Source organism: Somniosus microcephalus, chromosome 11, assembly GCF_052327205.1.
Source record: "Somniosus microcephalus isolate GS21.2 chromosome 11, FLI_Smic_1.0, whole genome shotgun sequence".
Taxonomy (NCBI): Eukaryota; Metazoa; Chordata; class Chondrichthyes; order Squaliformes; family Somniosidae; genus Somniosus; species Somniosus microcephalus.
The window spans coordinates 177,544,417-177,560,317 of record NC_140997.1 but is presented as its reverse complement, the minus strand read 5'-3'; the positions used below and the strand labels follow the sequence as shown (position 1 = coordinate 177,560,317).

The window sequence follows — 15,901 nt, the reverse complement described above, 5'->3', positions numbered from 1 at the left end:
TTTACAGTCTTGAAAGTTCACTTCTAGTACAAAAACTTACAGCTAATAGACAACACATGTTACATCACAGGAACAAAATACAAATCATCTGGTTCTGACAAGGCATAAACAATTGGATTTAGTTTACAGATGTTCAGTAAAACATCTCAAGTATCAGGCAACTGCATAAACCCCAAGAGGCAATCTACAAAAAAACTTAAACAACTTGCATTTATATGCCGCTTTTAACGTAGTAAAATGCTCCAAGGCACTTCACAGTAGCGTTATCAAACAAAACTGGATACTGAGCCATGTAAGGATATATGACAAGAGTTAGGTTTTAAGGAGTGTCTTAAAGGAGGAGAGAGAGAGAAAGGTAAAGAGGTGGAGAGGTTTGGGGGCGGGGGGGGGGGGCGGTTTCATAGCTTAGGGCCTAGGCAGCTGAAGGCACGGCCACCAATGGTGGAGTGATTAAAACTGGGGATGCACAAAGGCCAGAATTGGAAGAGCGCAGAGTCCTCGGAGGGTTTAGGGCTGGAGACGGTTACAGAGATAGGGAGGGGCAAGGCCATGGAGGGATTTGAGGACAAGGACGAGAATTTTTAAATGAGGCATTGCCGGACCGGGTGCCAATGCAAGTCAGTGAACACAGGACAGATGGGTGAACAGAACTTGGTGCGAGTTAGGATACGGGCAGCAGAGTTTTGGATGAGCTTAAGTTTATGTTTAAAGCGTGATGTTCATATTCACTACAATCGTGGCTTGGAACAATCTGTATTACAAAATGCTTGTGGAAACTACAGGAGGAAGACTTTTTTGTAAAGCAATACAGAAGCTAGGATAATCTTGTACCATCTTGATCCGGTGTTCTGGACCTGGAGCATACCTATCTAATGCCACAGGTTGTCAAGTGTAACCCAATTTAAGTGCATGAAAAAGGTTTGGCTTTCTTTCCCGATTGCATCGATAGCTATTCCAGATTATCGTTCTTCCAGTGCACCTGATCTGCTGCCATTTTCACAGCATAATCATGGTTCCAACCCATTGCTGCTCACCATTTTGTCTGCATAAGTTTTTGCGTGCAAGCAGCAAATTTAAAGGGTGAGTGAGTTTGAAATTTTAAACTGTGCTGCCCAGAAAGTGGGATAACCAGGTATTCCAACATAGTAACTCACAATCCAGAGAACAGAAGAGACCTCCCCCACCCCCACTGTGCCCATTAAACTATTACAGTTGATCATGGGGGAGGGGGCAATGAAAGGATTTAACACAGGGGGCCTGCAACACAGGGCGCCTAGGATTCAACACAGGGCGCCTACAACACAGAAGCTAGCATTGCAAATTGCTGACCAACTATTTTAAGAGGCCTCATTTTTGGCACATTCTCCCTGGTTGACTGTTTCGAATCTTGAGAGGTCTGCTCCGGAGAACACATGTTAGAACACAAGGAGCTGCAAATATTCAATGCTACAGCAATTCCAATTTTAACTCAGCTAGCTGCTTAATTTAGAATGAGATTCTGTGTTTTAAGAAAAGGAAAAAAACCTTAAATTTGGTTTAAAGCAAGCAAAGTTTACAAAAATTCCCATGTGAAAGATCATACTACAGAAACACCAAAGCCACCATCATTGAAAATCAGTACAAACCATACAAGGTTATTCTTCCAATTTTCAAAATAGATCGCTGAACTTGTGTTTCGTATTCAAAAAGGCCAGAATGGACAAATGGATACCTTTTTTTGAGGATCCAAATCAAGTAATGGACATTTTGATCACTTACTTCCATGTACAGTCCCAACCACTTAAACTGCCCACATTTAAATTGGACAAATAACGCAAACCATTTGCCATTGTCAATTACAAAGTCGCTGCTTACAGTGTGTTAAGCTCACTATTTCGGGCAGAAACAGGTGTTCGGTGAGTAGCTCGCACCTCGTTAAGGTGCAACTACCTATTATACTTCTTGGTTATGGAGCTGCACGGGGAATTCAGCTGAAGAGATCGAGGCGAGCTGCGAACAGCATCAGTATAGAAGTGCAAACGAAGAGTTCATAGTTCTTTGCCATATCCCATCACTGAGAATTGTGTAGAACATTACACAATAATTATGGTGTACATTGCATCATAGAAAGGTATGAGCGAGTCAGAATTATAGAGCGCAGAGTTCCATCAGAGCCTCCCAGGTACCTCATTAGCACAGGATAGTTCAGGTATCTATTAAGTTTAAAGATGTCTTTCTTGTGCAGTAAAATGTCATAATTTATGGTCAATCACATATAACTTTTGCTGGTTATTTAAACAAAGTTCTACTCTGGATTGGAACTTGAAAACAGGTACTACTGGCCAAATGACCTACTTCTGTATTGAAATTTCTATGATTTTATAAATTATTCCAAACTGAAATTGTAGATGTAATTGGAATTGATGAACAAGGTTTGGAGACTAACCTAAGAGGTTCTGCAACCGCTATAAATTGAGTCAATATCCTCCCATAACAAACAAGGGCAAATTGCAATTCGAAAAATAATTTCAGTTCCCAACTCAATTTTCTTAATTCCTTTTGTCTTTGTCTTTCTAACCCAGCCCTATACTGCTTATACTGTACTTATGTTCTTGATGACAGCTCTTTCCCCCTTGGTCTGATCATGTATTTATAATGTATCTTAAAGTCTTTTGATGAAAATCACACAAACTTCATGTAAAATAAAATGTGGTGTGTTGATAACACAACAAAATTCCCTGTTGGAGGTTTTTTTAAAAAAAAAAAATCTAAAATGAAACTACTTTTCGTCAAAAAGTTAATTTCAAGTGGCCACACAGTATTTAGGAATGTACATCAAATGATCACTAAACCTATGTTTGAAAGTACCTAAAATTTGATAAAGCCAAATCCCCTGCAACTGTGGTGAAATTGCGTGAACCAGTCAATTGGTCAATCCATAGCTCTGTTCTTGAGCATTTTTTGGTCACCTGAATAGCTTCTAGAAATAAGCAAATTATGCAATGTGTAGCAAACATTGAGAAAACAAGAATGCTGGTCAGCAAAAAAGGTACTCAGCTAAAATACAAATGGTCACAGATGAACACAGATATTAGTGAATCAGGGCATGCTTTACCTAGTTTGGCCTATATGTCCTTTATCATGAAACTGTTCACTTGCAGAACTCCTCCTCTGTCGACTCTGTTTAAGCTCAAGAGACTGTGGCGGAACCGGTCTCAGAGGTTGCTGGCTAGAAAAGGATCTTTTTCTTTGCATAACATGCACGTCATCTGCCACAACAAACATTGGATAACAGTAGAAATTATAAACTGCTCATTTGTACACACTACCAACCATTATTATTACCTCATGGTTTGCATTTAGATTATAATGCATGCCACCAGGTATATTGCAAATAGATTGTTCTACTAATTTTGCCCCGTCAAGGTACTGCTCCTTGGGCGTTGCCACTCCTCTAAATTATGCATGAGCCTAGTCTGGGTGTCTGCAGGCTATTTGATCAAGGAACCAACAAGTATTCATATAGCGCCTTTAACAGAACCACAGTTGAGCCTAATCCTCATCTTATCTGACACAGACAAAATGTCCAGCAAGGATCACAAGATGGTCATCAAGAGTTAGAACCCCAGCGGATTTCACTTCAGACTTATTTCAATTTCCACTTTAAAAGACACAGTTTCATGAAAAGTTGCTTTGCCTCAAAAGGAATGTAAAATTTTGAAATTACCCATGCAAGTATCTATGAAAACACTAGAGCTGTTCAAACTAAACCTCTAGCATTAAGGCAATGCTAAACACAACACGGTGGTACTGTTAACATCTATAGCACTCTTACACATATGCTTTTACAACTTACCATCATCTGCTGTATTTGTGTCTGATAAGGAACTGGTCTCCGAGGGGATGACCTCATCTAGGTGAGAAAGAAATTACATGCTTCTCTCAGTGAGTGTTGTAAATCGGTAACAGCAAATATATCTACAAAATGATTACTGAGAGGCAGACATGTTATTCTTTTAATTTCTGGACAATGTATTAATGAAAACACTTCAGCAAGAAAGGGTAGAAGAGAGTTTCAGCCAAGTAGATTTATATTTAAACTTTCGTGATTTAAAGTGCAATTAGCTGTATAGTCAGTTTATTACCTGAAACAACGAGGGAGGCTCTCTGAGTAGGCTTCCTCCCACATTTTATTCTGTACTCATTACTTGCATTCTCGATCTCCTGAAGCTTTTTCAAAGCATCAACATAGTCCTGTTTCCTCTTCTTTTTAACATTCTTGCATACTTCAGGGTCATTGGCTAGTTTTCTTGCAGCTTCCACAATCTTCTGCTGAATGACAAACTTACTCTCCAGATTTTGTAAATATGGATCCTGGAAAGTAGTTAGATGGAAAAATTACCAATTTATATTTACCTCATCTTTAACCGGAGATGCATGCAAATCCTATAGAAACAAATCTATCACTTCATTATCTTTTTAATACAGCACTTGCAAATGTATAATTGGGATCATTTGTACTTTTTCTGCCACTAAAATTAAACCCGACAGAAATGTATATTACTCTAACTTGAAGTTTTTAATAATCATGTACCACACATGAATCTTTTTAAAAAGGTAGAATGGGTGCGATGTACTCAACCATGCAAGGAACTTGTAAAAATTCTATGTTGCTACAAATTATTGTATTTTAAACAAAACCAAAAAAAATGGAAAATTAACATATCTGACAAAATGATCAGGTGAATGTATATAATGTATTTATTCAAGAAATAAGTTTTCCAGATAGAATATAACTGGTTAATGATGCACAGAGATGGCTTCACAAGATAATTTCCCACACCCGTAAGAATGTGTCAATATAATTACAACATAGGCATTCTTTCCCGATGACAGCTATCTGCTGGTATGCCAGATGAAAAATTAGCTCCAGTGGCTCAGTAAGTTGGTTATTACTTGATTCATGCAGACCGGGAAGGATAAATGTGTGATCCCTGATCTGTCGTGAGTTAGTCCAGCTGGAATCAGATGAAATAAAAGTGCCTCAGTCTACCCTGTGCTTGGGAAGGGGGGGGGGGGGGGGGTGGGGGGGGAGAAAAATCAGCCACAATTCCCACTCCTGATTGATTATCCATTGATCGCTATGAATTTTGGGGGGAGGGCAGTTTTGGGCTAGACTGTGATTCCCTACAGCTGAATAGCCTATGTAACTTCATAAATAAAGAACACCACTTGGTACTGGAGGGCTCCAGTGTCTGTGACACAATACTCCAAACACAAATCATTATCTTCAGAGCAAGAGGGGAGAGAATTAAAAACAGAAGCAGTTCTAAATCATAAAAATAGGGTAGAGATTAAAAACTAAAATTTCTGTAATGCAAAACTTGTTTGGTCATTCCTAATCAGACCTATTGTGCATACAGTACTTGCCTCTTCACTTTGAAGGAGGGTGTCATCCAGTTTGAAAGCTGTGCCTACTCGCCGTCTAACATGTGGAAGCTCTTCTCCAGAGGTCTGTGGATACTCTTTTGGTAGCTTGCCTGTTAACTCCTACAATAGAAACACACAGGAAATTCCAGCCAAAAACCAAATTTAAAAAAGAACATTGCATTTATATAGCGCCTTTCACGACCTCATGACATCTCAAAATGCTTTATACCCAATGAAGTACTTTTGAAGTGTAGACACTGTTGTAATGTAGGGAATGCAGCAGCCAACTTGCACACAGCAAGGTCCCACAAACAGCAATGTGATAATAACCAGATCCTCTGTTTTTAGGTGTTGGTTGAGGGATAAATATTGGCCAGGACATTGGGGAGAACTCCCTTGCTCTTCAATATACAGGAAACTTTGGTTTATCCTGAGGTTAACTGTCCGGAATGCTCGAGCCACCGGCAAAAATCAGGAGCCGGTTAGTTTTTTTTTCTTTTCGTTGCTTTTTTCCCACCAGTCAGGCTCTGCAAGGTCTCGCTGAAGCTGCTGCTAAGCTACAGAGACGCTTGCAAGGTACAGCCGACTGTTTAGAAGCTGTTGCTACAGGGTTTGTTGCCAGATACGGACCTCAAAATCTCCGTATGTTTCAACATTAGCGCTGGTTTGTCCGGCAGTTTTGATGGGACGGCAACAGCTCGGTCCCGTCGGTGCCGGATATCACAAAGTTTCCTGTAGTGAGCAAAGCAAAGGCGTTCGCCGCTGGCCCCGAAGAAAGCTGCCCATAAAGATCTCGTGATCTCCATGGCGAGAAGTTTGATTTTTTTGACACGCAAGAGATTTTAATGTAATATCATGGGGAATCCCTAGCATGCTCTGCTGTGACATCAATAAGCTGCCTAAGCAGCCAATCACAATGCAGAATTCTCAGACGGGGGAAGTAGGAAATGAAAATCTGCTTTTATCCCCACATTTAAAAAAAGTTAGAGAGCAAAACGAAGATTGGGGCTCTCACATGAGGATAAGGTAAATTGAAATAAATATGAACTTTTAAAATGTAAAAAAAGGTTTCTTAAAATTATAATTTTTTAATCATAATGGAGAAATTTGACACTCCATAAAATTAAGTGCGTGTTTCAGGGCCAATAGTGTTTCGCGATCAATAAGCTGTTAAAAACCCAGTTACACCGAATTCAACAAGGCCCAACATTTAATGGGGTATTTAACAGCGATATTACCATGGAAAAGCCCAAGTTTGTCAGTTTCACCGATTGCCGGCTATGGGGGTGGGGAGCCACAACGCAGCCAGTGTCAAAGCAGTGAATGACTGACCGCAACGTCAAGATTTCTGCGTTTAGATGTGCATGCGCTACATCCTGAAGTTGCAGTCAGTTTCAAAGGGGTAATAACAACGAACGCTGTTAGTTCACCATTATTGCCCACCGCAAATTCCGGCCCATTAAACTTGTGATTACAAGGTTATACTTACTGCTTCTCGTAAACAGATTTTCTTTAATTCTTCCATTCTTTGATTGAGGGTATCTTGCAGTGCACTCTGACGCTTCTTCAATTCAATTAGCTTTTCTTTCTTTTGCTCATCACTGACTTCAGAGTCTTGAGAACCTAAATGGGTGCACACTATTATTACTACTGACATCCAAATAATGTGAAGAAAAATTTAAAAACTACCAGAAGCAGCAAAGGCGGCTTTCTGCAGTTCAAAACACAAACGCAGAATAGCTTTAGCAACAGATGTACTCTCCGCAGGATCTGTAAAGTCTCTGGTCAGCAGAAATAGAATGCAGGATCTGGCAAGAGGGATGCTTGCAAGTATACCATTTCCTTGTTCTGTTCGGCAGTCTTATATAAAGCTTTTGGCACATATACCAGTTGTAGAAATTAGCTTGCAGATTAACAACCTTATAACCAATGTTAGAGCTTACACTTTATTTTAAAATTCAAGGGAAACCCCTTTTTTGTACAACCCAGCCATCCTAGCATGGAAAGAGATCTTCCATTTCAGATTATTTTTCAGAAAGAATTTGAAACATTTATTAGAGATCCAATTTTTCACATATGTTCAATTTTAGAAGGTCATGAACACATTCTTGCAGGATATATTTACCTGTACATACTTCTTTAATATTGAATTTGAGTGTGTATATAAAAACAAATACAGAATCCATTTAGATATACAATTTTACAGTTCCTTATATCTAAAAGGATCCATTAACTGGAACTTGAAATCAATGCAGTGCATTATTATCTGAAGTTGTCTCCACATATTGACTTTCACAGATGGCTGAGCATCTGTAGGAGTGAGAGCACAGCTACAAGTAATGCCAGGTTTTATTTGACCCCATCAGAGTCAGCGGACACTGCACAAGTTAGCTCCAATAGTGCTGAATCCTTTTAAAACCTGATGAGTCTTATTGTGTTCCATACAAGGTTTTTTTTGGGCTACAAACGTAAATCTATACCAAGTATATCTATTTGGCAGTACATAGAAGAGTGAAAATAGAATATTCAATTTAAACTTATACATGATACAATGTAAAACTTTAATGCTTCTGTTTCAGAGATTAATGATGCTGTTCACTTGACTTTCCAATCCTGCAAGAGATTTACTCTGCAGGTGCTAGTTGCAAAACGTGTTTTTGACAAGCAGGTTTGATTTATTGGTACTAGTACGGTCCCGATGAGATAAACCAGATTGACAGGTATGCACTGAGCAATGAATCCTCAGAACAGACAGCAGCATACTTTATATTTTGTTGGCAAAAGGATAATTTACAGTTGGAACTAGACTTCAGGCATTTACTCAGTCGCCGTATTTTTGCAACCTCTGCCCTATTAGGTGGGGCAGGGGAGAGGAAGGATGGGTAAATATGCAGAATTATTTACCATTCTGTGAATGAAGTATCCAAATACAATCCAGTTGAAGAGGAATATTGTCTAAATGACACACTCAGTAACATTGAAACAAAGACTACATTGTACCAAAACAAAAACAAAATGCTGCCAAATCGAACTGTCAAGTGAACAAGCAGGTTTCCATAACACGTTCACTTAATGAGATGACGGCGAGAATGAGTTAATTTCTGTTTCATAATTCCGGTATACTTTAAATTTACAGATTTTGCCTGAAATGCAAATAGTTTATACTGCTATTTTAATTTATTGCTGTTTTGGAGATTTGAAAAGAAGTTGACTCATCAAGAGACAGTGCGCAGTTTGGTTGAAAGTAATTGTAGCTTTAAAAATATCTAAAGAATAAATAATTAGATGATTCATTCATATTAGCAATATGCCTAAACACAGGAAATGGTTTGACATTTTCAATTTCTATTCAGTTTCTTTGATGAAGACTTATGTTAAAGGGAAATTAAACATTGAGTGGATCTACTGGAACTATGTTACATAACCAAATGAAGTAACACAGAACTGTTAATATTGAAAAATTCAAGTAAAATCAGAAATGTCGAGAAAATCATCAGTGCCTGTTTGTCCTCTGTTATAACGGAACTACACTTGATGACATGTTGAGAACATGCACAGCAAAGAGTTTACCTGAGGAGATTAGGCTGCCATTACTAGCTGTTATAATTGGATTTTTGCCATCCACGTTTGCCAGTTTAGAAGCTTTAGGCATTCCTGTGTCGGTCAAATCCATTGCAATATCACTGAGACTTCTTGCTGATGGAATCTTTGCCTACAGGAGCAGAAAGAAATCTGTATTAAAATGATCTGCTCCAAAGTCACAAGGGTTAGTGAATTACATTTCAAATTGATGTTCAAGTTCTCATGTTCACCTTTTTTAATCCATTCTCTGATTGACAACTTACTTTGCTTTGTTTTCTGTCCAGATAGAATTGATGTTGACTTATTGCCATCACCCAAATGGATTTGATCAGGGAGGTGCTTGCATACCATGTGTTTACCACCAGCCCAGTCTGCCCAAACGTCCTTCTTGACAATGGTACTCTAAATAAAAAACACAAGCCAGGCACCCAACAGGATTTGTTACTGTTTGGATCCAAAAGTAAATCAGTTTACATGAGGCAAATCAGATTTACATTTAGCATAAAAAATACTCAATAGTACAAAATGAAGATCCATAACAACAATAACTTCTTAAAAAAAAGACTTGCAGTTATATAGCACCTTTCATGACCACCGGACGTCCCAAAGTGCTTTACAGCTAATGAAGTACTTTTTGAAGTATAGTCACTGTTGTAATGTAGGAAACGCGGTAGCCAATTTGCGCACAGCAAACTCCCACAAACAGCAATGTGATAATGACCAGATGTTGATTGGGGGATAAATATTGGCCAGGACACCGGGGATAACTCTCCTGTTCTTCTTCGAAATAGTGACATGGGATCTTTTACGTCCACCTGAGAGGGCAGACGGCATCTACGTACCTACATGCGTGTTATATCAAAAGAAAGCTTATCATTAGGGGAGTCTCATAGGCATATTTACTTTTTGGTCAGACAAAACTTGTTCGGACACGATACAAAAAATTCAAAAATCCTCAAAAATCCGCTCATTAGCAGTTGACCAGTCCTACCGCTCATTAGCGTTGAGTGACGTGATGGTTGACCAATCCTACAGTTCAGTGACCTGATGGTTGACCAATCCACCGTCTGTGGGCGGGCCTAATCCTGCAGCCTCCCGAAACTTCGCTGCCATTTTTTTCATCCCCACAGCGACAGCACCAGCCAAACAAACCCCCACATTGCAGCTCCGGGAGCGGGAGGTGAGTTGGAGTCACTCGGGCCGGGCCTCACAACCGCTCGGCCCGAGACACAGAGCGGGCGGGGGAGTGACAGCAGCCGGCCGTTAACCGCGCCACGGCGCCCTGCCGCACCGGGAGCTCAGCTGGGGTCCGTCTCGGCCCCAGAGCCCGCCAGGCCTCAACCGCTAGGCCCCGCACAGCCACCGCGGCCGGGCTCAATTTCAACAGCACCGGGCCTGAGGCGCTAGGGAGAGAGGGGGGGAGGGACAGACAGGAAAGCAGGGAGAGACAGGGGGATGGAGACAAAAAGGGGGAGGGAGAGACAGAGGGTGCAGAGAGAGAGAAGGGCAGGGAGAGAGAAGGGGAGGGACAGATAGAGGGTCAGGGAGGGAAAGACTGACACAGACCGCAGGAGCGGCAGCGCCCACCCGTAAACCGCGTGGCCCAAAACAGCCCTGGCAACGCCGGGCACCCCCAGCTAGTTCTATATATATAGCTCCTTTAACGTAGTAAAATGTCCCAAGGCGCTTCACAGGAGTGTTATCAAACCAAATTTGACACTGAGCCACACAAGGAGATATTAGAGCAGATGACCAAAAGCTTGGTCAAAGAGGTAGGTTTTAAGGAGCGTCTTAAAGGAGGAGGGGTTTAGGGAAGGAATTCCAGAGCTTAAGGCCTTGGCAGCTGAAGGCAATGGTGGAGCGATTAAAATCGGGGATGCTCAAGAGGCCAGAATTGGAGGAGCGCAGATATCTCAGTTGTAGGGCTGGAGGAGGTTACAGAAATACCTCCTCCAGCCCTACTGGCCATGGAGGGATGTGAAAACAAGGATGAGAATTTTAAAATGGAGGCGTTGCTTAACTGGGAGCCAATATAGATCAGCGAGCACAGGGCTGATGGGTGAACGGGACTTGGAGAGAGTTAGGACATGGGCAGCAAAGTTTTGGATGACCTCAATTTATGGAGTGTGGAAAATGGGAAGCCAGCCAGGAGCGTGTTAGAATAGTCAAGTCTAGAGGTAACAAAGGCATGAGTGAGGGTTTCAGCAGCAGATGAGCTGAGGCGGGAGTGGAGTCAAGCAATGTTACAGAGGTGGAAGTAGGTGGGCTTAGTGATGGCCCAGATGTGTGGTCGGAAGCTCATCGGGGTCAAATACGGCACCAAGGTTGCAAATAGTCTGGTTCAGCCCCAGACAGTTGCCAGGGAGAGGGATGGAGTCGCTGGCTAGGAACGGAGTTTGTGGCGGGGACTGAAGACTGAAGTCTTCCCAATATTTAGTGGAGGAAGCTTCTGCTCATCCAGTACTGGAAGTCGGAAAAGCAACAGAGACAATTTAGAGCCACCGGAGACCAGAGTCTTCAATTAAACATTTGAAAAATGAAGTGCTGGTATTAACTGCATGTTTTCTATGGTTTTGAAATTGGACTAAAATGCATCTAATTTTCATTTGGTTTAACCAGTTAGATTTCTATTATGCTATTTACAACTCTTCCTTCAACAGAAAGGACCAGATGGTCTGGACCATGGGCTTGTCCCCAGCTGCTCTCAATGTTATTTCAAGGACCGACTGACAGGATGTGTGCTTGTGGGTTAGAAGAAGGGGTAATGCTGGCTCAATGATCAAGTCTCATGAAACTTTAGACCTAGATTTCAGGAAACTGCACCACCTGTGTTCCCTCTATGGGACATTTTTGTATCATTTCACAAACAGCTGTTTTAAGAATAAACACAAAAACAGAAAACCCCCAGTGGCTATGCTCTACAATACTGTACTGTATCCACTGATCAAAAATGTATCTAGGCTCAATGCTAAAATATATGAATTATACATACATGGAGCACAATAGCAGCTCCTGTTATTTTAAAGTCCACATAGGATACATAGAGGGAAAACTGTATTGTACTGGATTTTCTCTATACCATTCTGTAGTAGGGATAGTGCACAAGTGGATGCTGCCTTACAAGCTATGGACTCCAGTGCCGCATTGAATTACTGGGCAGAAGGCTATCAGTGGGAGTCCTTTCCTTTCACTCACCACCATTAAAAGAGGCAGCATTCCAGATGAACTTGTGCCAGCCACCATCAAGACAATAATTTGCAACCATCTTAACACATGACCAATTGTAACTTTTGCAGAATATTTAACATACCTACAGGTCATGAAGTATACAAAAACACAGATGTTTAATGCAAACAGTCAAAACTCCTCAGTTGCTTTTGTTTCCCCCCCACCCCCCCTTCCGATAGTGGCTGAATAATCACATTTTTCTAAAATTTATTAGTTTCTTCAGGAGTTAGGCTTGAACTGGCCAGAAGCCAGTAAATGGGAGCATTTGTTATGCTACTTTCCCCAGAAATAAATCTGGCAATAGAAATGGAATGTAGAAAACAGATTGCAGCTGCTCAGACAGCATACACTCAAACAGCATAAAAATATTTAAAAAGCAAATAGTAAAGCCTATATGGCTGCATGCAATAAACTTTACATATACCATTAAAATATAGATTAAAGCAATGATCAAAACTCAGATAGTTCCATACTGAAACTAGCAACCATTGCTAAAGGCAGTGCATACTTTAAAAAAAAAAAAATTAGTTGTGAAAATTAATCCAATTCATTGGAAATGTCCGTTTCTAATTTTGCAGAGAATTTCTCAGTCGAAGGTAGGTAGTGTCCTCCACATTATCGCCAGGTACACACAGGTTCCCAGTGACTTAATACAGGTTCAAAAATTTTTTTTAAACCAAGTACATGCAACAAGTACAGAACCTTTCTGCTTTCACAGGCAACAAGTAGCATTTATATAGTGCCTTTAGAAACCGAGAAAAATAGGAGCAGGAGTAGGCCATTCGGCCCTTCGAACCTGCTCCGCCATTCAATATGATCATGGATGATCCTCTATCTCAATACCATATTCTGGCTCTCTCCCCATATCCCTTGATGCCTTGTGCCCAGAAATCTATCTAGCTCCTTCTTAAATATATTCAGTGACTTGGCCTCCACAGCCTTCTGTGGTAGAGAATTCCACAGGTTCACCACCCTCTGAATGAAGAAATTTCTCCTCATCTCAGTCCTAAATGTCCTACCCCGTAAACCGAGACTGTGACCCCTCGTTCTAGAACCGCCCAGCCAGGGGAAACATCCTCCCTGCATCCAGTCTGTCTAGCCCTGTCAGAATTTTATACGTTTCAATGAGATCCCCTCTCATTTTTCAAAACACTAGTGAATACAGGCCTAGTCGACCCAATCTCTCCTCATACAACAGTCCTGCCATCCCAGGAATCAGTCTGGTGAACCTTCGCTGCACTCCCTCTATGGCAAGTATATCCTTTCTTGGGTAAGGAGACCAAAACTGCATACAGTACTCCAGGTGTGGTCTCACCAAGGCCCTGTATAACTGTAGTAATGCATCCTTGCTCCTGTACTCAAATCCTCTTGCAATGAAGGCCAACATACCATTTACCTTCCTAACTGCTTGCTGCACCTGCATGTTTGCTTTCAGTGACTGGTGTACAAGAACACCCAGGTCCCTCTGTACATCACCATTTCCCAATCTATCACCATTTAAATAATACTCTGCCTTTCTGTTTTTCCTACAGAAGTGGATAACTTTACATTTATCCACGTTATACTGCATTTGCCATGTATTTGCCCACTCACTCAACTTGTCTAAATCATCTTGAAGTCTCTTTGCATCCTCCTCACAACCCCAGCTAGTTTCGTGTCGTCGGCAAACTTGGAAATATTACATTTGGTTCCCTCATCCAAATCATTGATATATATTGTGAATAGCTGGGGCCCAAGTACTGATCCCTGCAGTACCCCACTAGTCACCGCCTGCCACCCTGAAAAAGACCCATTTATTCCTACTCTCTGTTTCCTGTCTGTTAACCAAATTTTCAATCCATTCCAGTATACCACCCCCCAATCCCATGTGCTTTAATTTTGCACACTAACCTCTTATGTGGGACTTTATCAAAGGCCTTTTGAAAATCCAAATACACCACATCCACTGGTTCTCCCTTATCTATTCTACCAGTTACATCCTCAAAAAACTCCAGTAGGTTTGTCAAACAGGATTTCCCTTTCATAAATCCATGTTGACTTTGTCTAAACCCATTGATATTTTCTAAGTGTCCTATTATCACATCCTTTATAATACTCTAGCATTTTCCCTACTATTGATGTTAGGCTAACCGGTCTGCAGTGCCCTCCTTTTTCAAATAGTGGGGTTACATTTGCCACCATCCAGTCTGCAGGAACCGTTCCATAATCTACAGAATTTTGGAAGATGACAACCAATGCATCCACTATTTCCATGGCTACCTCTAATACTCTGGGGTGCAGATTATCAGGCTCTGGGGATTTACCATTAATTTCACCAGCACTATTTTTTTTTTTACTAATATTAATTTCCTTGAATTCCTCCTTCTCACTAGACCCTTGGTTCCCTAGCATTTCTGGGAAGTTATTTATGTTCTCTTCCATGAAGACAGAACCAAAGTATTTGTTTAATTGCTCTTCCATTTCCTTGTTCCCCATTATAAATTCTCCTGTTTCTGACTGTAAGGGACCTACATTTGTCTTCACTAATCTTTTTCTTTTTACATAATTGTAGAAGCTTTTATAATCCACTTTTATGTTCCTTACAAGTTTACTCTCATACTCTATTTTTCCCCTCTTAATCAATCTCTTGATCATTTTTTGCTGAACTCTAAACTGCTCCCAATCCTCAGGCTTGCTACTTTTTCTGGCAACTTTATATGACTCCTCTTTGGATCTAATACTATCCTTAATTTCTTTTGTTAGACATGGTTGTGCCGCTTTTCCTTATGTTTCACGCCAGAAAGGAATGTATAACTGTTGAAATTCATGCATTAGTTCCTTAAATGTTAGCCATTGCCTATCCACCATCATGCCTTTTAATGAAGCTCTCCAATCTATCATCGCCAACTCACTCCTCATATCTTTGTAGTTTCCTTGGTTTAGATTTAGGACCCTAGTTTCGTATTGGACTTCTTCACTTTCCATCTTAATGAAGAATTCTATTATGTTATGGTCACTCTTCCCTAAAGGACCCCGCACAAGATTATTAATTAACCCCTTCTCATTGCACAATACCCAATCTAGGATAGTCTGTTCCCTAGTTGGCTCCTCAACGTACTGGTCTAAAAAACCATCTCGTACACACTCCAGGAATTTATCCTCCACAGTATTATTGCTAATTTGGTTTGGCCAGTCTATATGTAGATTAAAGTCACCCATGATTACTGCAGTACCCTTGTTACATGCATCTCTAATTTCCTGTTTGATGCCATCCCCTACATTACCACTACTGTTTGGAGGCCTATAGACAACTCCCACCAATGTTTTCTGCCCCTTGGTGCTTCTTAGCTCCACCCAGACTGATTCTACATCTTCATTTTCTGAGCCAATATCCTTTCTCACTATTGCTCTGATTTCATCCTTTACTAACAATGCCACCCCACCTCCTTTTCGCCTGTCCTTCCTAAATATCGAATATCCTTGGATATTCAGCTCCCAGCTTTGGTCACCCTGCAGCCATGTCTCTGTAATCGCAATTATATCGTATCCGTTTACATCTATTTGTGCTGTTAATTCATCTACCTTATTACGAATATAGAAATGTATCTTAAGATGCTTCACAGAGACAGAAGGAAAATTGACTTGAAGCGCTTGGGTCAGAGAGGTGGGCTCCAAGGAGAGACAGAGGGGTATAAAGAGGTAA

General features: G+C 40.8%; 1 protein-coding gene across 5 annotated transcripts in view; it reads right to left on the bottom strand.

Annotated features, from left to right (window-relative positions):
• LOC147111000 (FERM domain-containing protein 4B-like) overlaps positions 1-15,901 on the bottom strand; it is a 354,890-nt gene that overhangs the window by 13,461 nt on the left and 325,528 nt on the right. For all 5 annotated transcript variants that reach the window (XM_086001453.1, XM_086001454.1, XM_086001455.1 and 2 more), the window contains exons 13-19: positions 9,255-9,393; positions 8,980-9,121; positions 6,899-7,032; positions 5,410-5,529; positions 4,125-4,353; positions 3,836-3,892; positions 3,095-3,248 (exon numbers count right to left, since the gene is read on the bottom strand). In XM_086001453.1, the coding sequence (XP_085857579.1) occupies positions 3,095-3,248; positions 3,836-3,892; positions 4,125-4,353; positions 5,410-5,529; positions 6,899-7,032; positions 8,980-9,121; positions 9,255-9,393 (975 nt within the window). The remainder of the gene's footprint in view (positions 1-3,094; positions 3,249-3,835; positions 3,893-4,124; positions 4,354-5,409; positions 5,530-6,898; positions 7,033-8,979; positions 9,122-9,254; positions 9,394-15,901) is intronic.